This window comes from Gymnogyps californianus, chromosome 16 (assembly GCF_018139145.2).
Source record: "Gymnogyps californianus isolate 813 chromosome 16, ASM1813914v2, whole genome shotgun sequence".
Taxonomy (NCBI): Eukaryota; Metazoa; Chordata; class Aves; order Accipitriformes; family Cathartidae; genus Gymnogyps; species Gymnogyps californianus.
In genome coordinates this window covers 8,821,607-8,832,237 of record NC_059486.1, presented here as the reverse complement: position 1 = coordinate 8,832,237, position 10,631 = coordinate 8,821,607, and the positions used below count along the sequence as shown (strand labels likewise).

At 47.0% G+C, this 10,631-nt stretch overlaps 1 protein-coding gene across 2 annotated transcripts in view; it reads left to right on the top strand.

Moving 5' to 3' along the window:
- The first annotated feature begins 968 nt into the window (after positions 1-968).
- The window catches only part of FBRSL1 (fibrosin like 1), a 560,327-nt gene continuing 550,664 nt past the window's right edge, over positions 969-10,631 (top strand). For both annotated transcript variants that reach the window (XM_050906498.1, XM_050906499.1), the window contains exon 1: positions 969-1,313. In XM_050906498.1, the coding sequence (XP_050762455.1) occupies positions 1,020-1,313 (294 nt within the window). In that variant the 5' untranslated portion in view covers positions 969-1,019. The remainder of the gene's footprint in view (positions 1,314-10,631) is intronic.

Genomic DNA, 10,631 nt, shown 5'->3' with positions numbered 1-10,631 from the left:
CACGGCCGGGCCTGCGCCGGGGAATGACGCGCAGCTGGCAGCCCTGCTCATGCGCGGCCGGCCGGGCGGTGCTAGCGCCGCGTCCCAGCTCGGGGAGAATGGGGCGGCATCCGGGCAGCGCCGACTGAGCGGCTTCTGGGGGCCGGGGCTGCGCCGCGCCGCGGGCGGCCGGGCTGGGGCGGGCGGGCGAGCGCCATCCGGCAGCGGGCGGCGGCGGCGGGGGCGCCGCGCCGCGCCGGCGGGGGGCTGCGAGCCGCCGGCGGCGCCCGGCGAGGAGGGGTCGGCGGCGGCGGCGGCGGGCGGCGGCGGCGGCGGCGGGCGGCGGCGGGGGCTGCCCAGGGATTGTCTCGCTCGCTCCGCGGCAAGAAAGTTGGGCGGCGAGCGCGGCGGCGGCGGCGGCCCCCCCGCCGCGGTGCGCGGCGGCCGGAGCGGGGCCCCGGAGCGGCGCTGCCCCCGGGGAGGGGGCGCCGCGCCTGGATTATCCCGAGCTGGGTCGAGCCTCCTGGATCTGCCTCTCTCTTCTTCCGCGCCGAGTGAATCCGAGGTGTCCTCGTCCTGATCCAGATATATCCCCCCCCTCTCTTTTTTTTTTCCTCCCCTCCTCTTCCCGTCTCTGCTTTTTTGGGGGGGTGGGGGGGGCGGGGGGTGGAAATTTGTCAAGGTCATTCCGTGGATTTAATATTTTTTGTGTGTGTGTGCCGCTCGCCCCACCGCCACCGCCACCCAGCCTTGCTCTGTGGATTATCATCGCCCTGGATCCGAGGGTCTGAACAGCAGGATTTTTTGTTGTTGTTGTTGTTGATTTTTTTTTTTAATTATTATTATTATTTTTTAAGGGCTCCGGGGTTTGGAGAGGGGAAGCGGTGAGTTGGAGGGGGCGACTTTTCTCTCCCCCCGCGCCCCCCCCGCCCCCACCCCACCCCCCCCCGCGCCCGGCCTTCTCCTTTTTTTATTTTTAATTATTTTTATTATTATTATTATTATTTTTAAATTTTTTTTAATTTGCTGTTTCTTCGGCAATGGATGGGAAAATCCGGCAGAGCCGGAGGTCGAGGTCGCAGCGGGACCGCGTGCGGCGGCGGGAGGCGGCGGCCCGCGACCCGCGGAACCAGAGCCCTTCCTCGGGCTCCGAGAAGGAGCCGAGCCCCGGCAAGGAGAACGGCGGCCAGAACTGCACCGCCCCGCGGGGCCCGCCGCCCGCCGCCCGCGCCGCCCGGCCCCCGCGCCGCCGCCGCCGCGAGTCCAGCTCCCAGGAAGAGGACCTGATCGATGGCTTCGCCATAGCCAGCTTCAACACCCTGGAAGCCCTGGAGGTAAGAGCGGAGGGGGCCGGGGGCTCTTCCCTCCTGCGGAGCGGGGGCTGGGGCGGTGGGGGAAATGGAAGGGGGGGGGGGGGGGAGAGAATCTAAAAAAAAAAAAAAAAAAAAAAATTGAAAAAGGAAGCGCGGCGCTTTCAGGCTGCTGAATTTTGCAAATAGCAATTAACGTGCATTAATCCTGGTGTCAGCCCGGAGGGATCTCGGGGCTGCGGTCAGGAGGGTGGCGAGCCAGCCCGGGTGCTCGCAGCCCCGCTGGCAACTTGCTGCACCCCCCCTTTTCCCTAGCCCCCCTTCTCCCTCCGGCTCCGGCTGGTGTTAAGTATCACTTAGGGCAAGTCAAATGTTTGTTTGGGGTTTTAATTGGCTGGCGGAGGGCTGCAAAATATTCCTGGCGTGTTGGGATGGTCCGGTATTGTTGTGAATGGTGGAGCTTCCCCCTCCCGCCCTCCCACCCTCCTTCCTTCCCCCCCCCCCGGCTCGAGGAGTTTGTGTTTGCATTGCCAAAATGTTACTTTATCTGTCTCCGGAGATTGTTAGCAAATGGCTAGTGTTTGACATTTTGTGGAAAAGAGATGTTTAAATGGATAATAATCCCTTGGTTGTAATTCCCATTTTTGAAGTAATTGAACAAATTCTTCATCTCTTGTTGACTGTACATATTTTTCTGGTGTTAATAGGCTGGCAAAAAATATTGCTTGTCTAACTTATTACAAACAATATTTGCTGAGCAAATACTGCCTGCCTTGTCTGAGCTAAGTTAAGCAGAGCAGGAAATTTAATATTTTCAGAGGGGCATTGACAAACTAAGACTTTGGCTTTTGATTTTTGTTTTGTTTGTGTACGAGGGGAAGAAGTGAGTTGTCGAGAGAAAGCACCTAACAAGTCGCTTGACGGGCGTAATAACTTGAATTCCCAGTAAATATGAGCAATCCTGGTGCCTTTGCCCACTTTCTTTGACACATCGTGGTAAAAACGTGGGCAAAGTTTTGGGTGCTCTCCCTACTTCAGATTTCCTGTCACTTGGGTACCTATTAACCCGCATTGCAGTGACGAAGGGTTCTGTGCAGGCTAATGAATAATCTTTGATTTGCCCTGGCATCTCTAACATCTTTGGCTCAGACTTTGAGATCCCATTTTGTCTGTGGGCTTTGCTTCTCCCCAGCTCACCCCTCCTGCCACGCAGGCCTCTGGGCTCTGGTGGCATCGTGGCTATCGGCAGTTTTTTGCTCATAGAACGAACTTCTCAGAGTCCCAGAGACGGTCCCTGTGCTCCCACGGAGGTGTCAGCGGTGGCCTTGGCCATCTACCCTGGTGTCAGGGCAATGAAACTTTTGCTTGGGGGGCCTGGACTTCGCTGAGGAGGGACGTTTAGCCCAGCAGTCCCTGAGCAGCACTAGGTGTGTAGGTACCGGAGTGGGAAGATAATTTGTGTTAGCTTGGCGATGGCTATTCTTTGGCCTCTTGCGGTGTCATTTGTGGGGTGTTGTCCTAACAGGAAAGCCAACTACTTTGTCTATGCAGAACTGATAATGAATGAGCCATCCGCTTTCGTGTGCCTCTAAAACAAGCCATAGACCTGTCTGTATCTTCTTTTATTTTTTTTTCTTGGGCATGCTCTTAGTCAAATATGCATCAGCAGATAGGTCCAATTAAACCCCTGAGTCTCTACTGAGCTGTCAGTGAAGAAAGTAAAATTCATCTTCCTGCAGAAATTTTCTACCATGATGAGCACATTATCAGGAAATAGAATTCAAATGATAGTGCAGTCCCTCCAGGGCTGATGGGGAAAACTCTGGGCTTTTCAAATGGGATAAGCCTTGTTATCAAATCAACCAAACCATAACCTTGATAATAGGGTGCACGAGGATAGAAGGTGACCTTAAACTTCTGCCAGCTCAAAGTACATCTGTCTCTGGAAGCACTTCTGTTTTTTCTTTAATATATATATGTCTTTACAAAACTGTCCCCTTTCAGACGATTGCAAAATACTTCAGTACCACCTGAAATCAATTAATTTCTAGTGTATTTACCAGTACGCAAGAGAATGCGTGCACCTCAGCACCTTGGATGGTAGTTGGTACCTTGGAGGGAATAGTGCGAGCAGAATTCACCTGTTTCTTTCAGGTGCTGAACTAGGAGGTACGTTGTATTCGAGGTTCTCGGAGAGCCCTAATGATGGTGTGCATTTCGTAAATCCCAGTAACACTAAAAAGGAGAAAATACTCTGCGTTGTGTGGATTTTTCCATGCAGCGCTGCCTTTGACCATGGGTGATGTCTGGCAGATTTGATGCGGCAGCAAGGGAAGGGGATTATTAAGGCAAAACTACTTTAAAGCAATATATGCCCATGTAAATGACTGAAACGGCAAGGTCGTTTTGCGTGGTGCGGAGCTGTGTTCTGTAGTGAACTTGACTGCAACAGGTGGTTTTCTTCTGCTTCGGAGGAGATTTGTATTTCGTGTGTGTTTGTTTTTTAAGAGTACTTAAAATCTGCTGTGATGCTATTTTGAAAATAAATAAGAATTGAAACCTTCTATGTTCATGAGCGGGGAGAAAGAATAAAAGTGAGTACGCAGCCTAGGGACAGTACTGAACCAGGGAAGTCTGTTTTATTTAATTTCTAATCCTAAAAGGAGCTTTTGTTGCATATGTGGTAGTTCGTTGTGATCCTTTCTTGTGTTCTTCTTCTAGATTTGTTTGTCACTTGATGTTACAGTGATCTGTGATTACGTTTAATAGGCTAGCTAAGCTTTGGGCTTCCCCTTGGAAATTAAATTTCTCAATGGTTAGGCAGAACTTAATGGTAGAAGCGTTTGGGAGAGGTAAGGTGGTTTTTTTGTTTGTTTTTCTTTTTATCTCAAAATATTGTGAATTCCCCTTCCCCACTGAAGAAAATTCTCACCACGGGTGTTCCTGTAAATAAAGGGTGCTTTATAGAATAAATATATATATTTTTTCTTCCTTCGTGTTGACCGGGGGGTGTGAGCAGTTAAGGTTAATAGTGAGAGATGGCTTTATGAAGTCTCCTTTGGCTCTTCGGTGTGAGTTTTAAGCATTCTGGATTTTGATTTAAGTCATGTGGCAATGTTTTCTTTGGCAGTTGTCATCTGAAAATATTGCATCTTGTTTCGGTGATACTTGTGACTTGACTTACGGATCCCCTATCCTGCCATCTTTCACATAAAGACAGAGGAGAGAGAGAGAGAGAGAGAGATTAAATTAAGGGGAAAAAAAAAAGCCCACAGACAAACCAGCAGCAGCCTAAGTGCATAAGAAGTTAAAACTTCCCCTTTCCCTTCCTTCCCCTGAATCTTCTTGTATAAATCTGACTCCAGCTCAGGTTACATGCAGCTGATGTGTGTGTAGTGGTGTTTTGGTTTTGGTTTTTTTTAATACCCAGCCACCGAACACAACTTTGGAGTTAACCTGGAAACTTAGTTTGCCCTGACCTGCGGGCTTGAGGTGGGCAGCTACTGGAAAACCATCGGGTGATGGTGCTGCCCAGGAGATGGTTCCCATGCCGGGGGTCAGAAAAGCTGGCGGGCTGAGAAACAGGGGATTTCTCGCTGCCTTCCGAAATGAATGGTATGTATGTGAGCATGTGTGTATATTCATTACGTTCAGACGAAGCTGCTAATTATTCTTGAAGGTGATTGGTGAATCAGAGCGAGAGAATCTAAATGAGTGAGTCGGTAGTTGAGGGCTTTCTCTGATCATAGCTGTTCCTTTCAAGTATGAAAAACAGCGCTAAAAGGGAACTTCATCAGAATGTTAATGAATGCTATCTTTGAGAGCAATTGTTCTCCCAAAGTAGTTGGAAAGACAAGGGGTTGTGTTTTCTTTTTGGCTGTTGTTTATCATTTTTACAGATTCCAGCAAAGCTTTGGAACGCTGTATGGAAATTTTAACTTTCCTCGTGTGTGTGCGTATGGGTTTTTTAGGAATGTTTAACCTATTTATAGAATCTCGTGGAGAATCCGCTCGCAAATGTGCGTGGAGCGACGCATTGTACAGAAGTAGATCCCTGAGCTGCAAAGAGGCAGACCTTGACTTCATGCATGTCGCGTTGAAGTGGTGATGCTCCCCTTACAAGCGGAGTTAGGGTGCACCTGCATCTGGTCGCAGACCCGAAGGAGATGAACACTTTGCCCACTCTTGCTTTTGTTCGTATCCAGAGGTCTGGCAGAGCTAAATCGCAGTCCCTTCTCTGCTGTTTGCGCTTGAGTGTTGCAGAGTTTAGAAAGCCTGATGGTGATAGTAGACTTCTGGACAGAATCCATAAGTTCTTCAGCTGTTATCTTGATAAGGCTGTTTTCACATGTGTGTTGTACACTGTGCTGTTACTGTTGCTCTGATCTTTCATTGATAAGAAAACCAGTGTATTTAACTGCAGCTTCCTGTTCCAAAGGTTTTGTGCTAGTTCTACTGACCTAGCTATGTAACTTCTCATTTATCATCGTATCTCTGTATATATACTTTGCAGCTTAGTTTTTTCCATAGCTAGTCTTATGTTTTAAAACAAGTTGCTAGATATTTAAGTATTTTTCCCTTCTACTTAATTGTCAAGTGATAGTGTATCAAGTTAGTGTTTCTGATGACCGGTTATTCCTTTAAAAAAGTGCTTTTAACCTCAGGAAAGCTAATGATTTTCTGGATGGTGCTCTAAAGGCTCTAAATGCCTTTTGGTTTTCCCGAAGGCTTGTTAGTCTCCATTGATTTGTTCTCCTAGCTGTTGATTTTTTGCGTCTGGTCCGAAGCAGGTACTTAAGGTATTTTTGTTGTTGTTAAGGAATAAGAGGTGCTTAATGCAGAGCTAAAACAGAGGAGTGAGCTCTGGAAAGCCTGAAGTATCTGCTCAGTCGGGCCAGGAACCGAGAGGAGCTAGGTTCCCTGCAAACCACAGTCAGGTGGCTGGCAGTGGTGAGGAACGATCCAGCTCTTTTGTTGGAGCTGGAGTTCTCTACCTCATCAGTAAAACGTGCCGGGATTAACGGGTGTATTGTGCACAGGAGAGCGAGCTGCACAACAGGAGTGACCGGGTGGGTGGCAAGTACAGCCCCCGACTGGGGTGATGCCTGCAGCCTCGCTCAGGGCACCATTAGTGCATTTAATGTGGCTGCGATGGCATTGGAGAAGGGAAACGGCTTGCTGACCTGAGACTGGGCTGTGAAAATCCCCACCAAGCTCAGGGATCACCCTCATCCCTACCTGAGGTCTCATTTTTAGCTCAAACTGCACTTGACCCTGTCTGTCTGGGTTTTTTGGAAGACGTCTTAATATCTTACCAATTTTTCCAAAATAATTTCCTGTAGCAAAACTGCTTAGCCTTTCTTTAGTCTGAAACCTGGGGTAAAACATGAGATGAAGCTTGCTGAAATGTCAAGTGGACCAACCACCACAGAGAAATTCAGAAGATAAATTATAATTAATTAAAACATTTGCATATATCATATTTAAGAAATATAAGGTACTCTGTATTGCACAGATAAGGGTTTTTTTTATAAAAAGCATATAATAAAATTAGTGTTCCACTTCACTCAAATAATAGATGATATTGGATCCAAATTAATGTTTACTTGCAGTAGTGCATTTGACTTCTTGTCTAGTAAGAACTGAAAACTTTTCTGTCCTCTCAGTATGCTAACAAGATGCACTTTTTATCGTTTATCTCAATTATTTCACAGAATGAGACTGTCTATCCCAATGTTACTTTCAGGGAAAATAACAGTGAACAAGGGAGCTGGGTAGGATGAGATCAGCCTGGCCTATTTCACTTTGTTTCTTTGATAGATTCCTGCTTGCTCTGCAGAAGGGCTGATGTATCGCACAGCTGTACCTCTTTAAAAATTCATATAGGTCCAGAGATACAATACCTGGGCTGGAGATTGTTACACTGATATAAAGGTTTTGGGGTGGTTTGTTTTTTTTCTTCTTGGTATCCTGTTGTCCTGCTTTCTGTTTCTTGGTGTGAGGTGTTGGATTCTCCAGGTACCGCCACTGCAGGCTGCTCCCCCTGCATCAGGCTTAACTAGACCTGGTGGGCTTTGCATGTGTATAGATCCTAAACCTGTACGCACCTCGGCTGGGGAAAGTGCTACCGAAATGTGCTTGTTGCTTCAGCTTCTCTAGCTGCTGGTCTTTGTCCTGGTGATACAAGTTGTGGGGAACGTAGTGTAGTTTGTCTGCAGTGCTGTGGCAAGTACTTCAGAGCGAACAGTATCAGCAGAACTGAAACACTGTGTCCTGCTTCATGCAATATTTTTTTAAAATAACGATTTGAAATACAGTACGTAGGACGTGCATCTTGGTATCAGTCGTATGTGAACATCCAGCTGTAAGTGAGAACAATTTCCAATTCACTGCACTTTAATGCCTCCAGTTTATCACGGTAAAGGTATAAAAGAGTTTTATGTAGGTGAAGTGCCTCTTGCTGTTTAAATATCTTCTGGCTCTGCTGTGTTCAGCACAATGGGGGCTGTGACCACTCCAGCCGTGCTCCTCGCATAGAGAAGAGAGTCAGAGCACTATTTTACCTGCCCTGTTCCATGTCCTTGAAAAATAGTCTCTTTTCCAAAACTAATGAACTATTAAGAATACTGTTCAGATGCTGAAAGGAGAATCAGTCTTTATGTTATTAATCCAAAATGTTTAAAATGGAGGAGAGGGTTAAACAGCTTCCAAGCCGCCTAGGCAAAACAGGACCTGCATTTAGTTGTCCGTCCAGTTCCTCTGGTGCAAGCAATTGTGAAAGCTGGGCAGGTATGAACTGCACCGGCTGCAGGGCTCTCCCACCCTGTGCCCAGCCAGGCCAGCAGATGTGTCGAGCCCTAATGACAGGTGAATAGGTGCCTGTCAATTTTTGTAGCTTAATTATTTTGTACTGAGTGACTGGATCCGAAGTTCAGAAATGCCTGGTGAAAAGGAGCGCAGGGGCAGCTATGTACGTAGCGCTTGCATGATCCAAGATGAATGGAGAGAGTTTCCTTTGTAGCTCTGTCTTGCTTCAAGCCAAAAAGGGACTAAACTTGAACAAAAGTTGCATCTGCAAGGTCAGTGGTTGGCATGGATAAGGGGATTGAAGGGATCAAAATGATTTCCCTGTGCTACTGGCTGCAAAACATGGGCTTATGGCACCATTCCTGTCTCTCCCTTTGTGCTCAGAGCAAAGCTTTTTTAATCTTGTACTGGCTATCTATAGTTGTGCCACACAAACATGGCAATTTGAAGTCAAATGTTCTATTTTAGGGACTGCTGGGCACTGTCGGCAGGGCAAGGGAGCTGCGCTTGGGCTCCTCTCTGTCCAAAGCCTGCCTTGCTCTCTTCTGAACAGGTTGTGATAGAGAGGCATTCAGAAAATATATATATAGTGCACTTGTGCCTGTAGTCTAAACGTGAAGTTTATAGTGTTTGCAGTTGGATATCATTTCATTATCTTCCTCTCCAACAGATGTTCTTTCTAGCTTCGTAAAAATATGACAGTAATTGTTTGGTGGGTTTTTTTCCAATTTTAAATATAGATTGATTTACTCTGATGCTAGCATATCCCTGATCTAGCCTGTACTTAGTGAGGAGATGCTTAGGTTAGGAGGAAGTCTGCAGCCCAAGTTGGGGAAAAAATGATAATTTAGGGCTTCTGGCTATTCAGCGGGCTGTGGCGTGCTGACGGACACCAAGCTCGTTTCTTTAACCCCTCCTGTTGGTTAGTGAGGCTGCAGTTTCTTTCCTGGTAGCCCTTATTTATACAGAGGAGCTAAAACCCCAAAGAATTTCAAAGAAAGAAATGTCTTGAACCTTACAATGACATCAAGTGCACCAGCTAATAAATGTATTATTGCTGTTGATTTTTTGGTGGCTCATAAATGTCTCTTGCATTGCTGCTGAAGACGATGTGCAGCCTTTTTATTCCACTTAGCCTGAGCACATACTTGCACTCAGGGAAAGCGAGACTCAAGATAGTATGCAGCTAAGAGATGTTTATGGAATCAGTCAAACTTGATATAAAATAATTATGGTGTTTTGACAGCTTGTTAATAACTTGCAACCATTGGAAGAAATGGAATTACGGCGTTCTTGGTCCTTGATGGAACCTTGGCATTTCTTTCAGATTGTAAAATTAAAGTAAAAATGTGAAAGCCATTAAAATAGTTGGACATGGTGCCTGGGAAAAATGATGGGCCACTTAATTGAAAAAATGCTTCATTCCGGTTGAAGTTCATTGCAGTTCAGTTCTGCCCACTTCTCTGTATCCGTAATGGAGAAGGAAGAGGGCTGATTCCCCCAAAGTCTGTCTGGGAGAGGGTTTTGGGTGTCACTCGCTTCTTCATCTTATCTGTGAATGAAGTGGAAGGAAATCCTAGCAAGCATTAGACATGAGAGGAAAGTCTTGTCACCTGTAATGACTAAAATCCCCTGAAGTGTTGCCAGCGTGTACTTTAGGAATCATATAATTATATGATTATTGAAAGAGACATAAAAGACCTCATGGCAAAAACCTTAGAAAGGAGGAGGGAGGGAATCCGTATGCAAATGAAGATACACAGAATTTGCTGTCTCTCTTTTTTTCTAGTTATTTTTCAGTCCAAAGCTCAGTAATTGCTTTTATGGGGATTACTTAATAAAACTGGGGCATGCAAAGGAGGGAGAAATTGTTTATGCCGCGTCACAGGGCTGGCTTGCAATCCTACGGAGTTGGAGTAAAAATGGATTTTTAAAAGTAAAACTGCAACGTGGGTTTTCTGCTAACAGAAAATAGCTATTTGTTGTAATGTTATCCTACAATAAAAGTGTTTTGTGGTCTGGCGGTTAGCAGAGGGGTCCGGAAGTTGAGATAACGGGGTTTTCTTTCTGACTCTGCCACAAGTTTCCTCTCTGAGCTCTGGGCAAGTCCTTTCATTGCCGCCTGTGTCACCTCGGCTGCTGGTGCCATTGCTTGGGTACCCAATGGGAGGCTGGATTTGCCACGCAGGGAAACTCATGTCACCCCTCTGACTCGAGGGAAACCATCTCTCGACCCTGGTATGTGTAACTTGAAATGCGTGCTGTGTTTGTGCAGGAAGTGATGGGAGAGCCTTGGATGAAAGAGCTGCTCATGCTGTCGGTGCTTAGGAGCCATGGCAGTATTCCCTATTTTGCTGTGTTACGGGGTGGGGATGTGCTTGTCCATGGTTGGATGCTCCCAGGGATGGGTTTTGCACAGGTGCAAGCACAGCACGCTTAGATGCTGCTTGTGGCTGTGTGCTGGATGTTACAACGGGGAAGAAGTACGTGCATCGGTGTCTTCTGGCCTCGTTTGTCACTTTGGTAGCTTGCAGC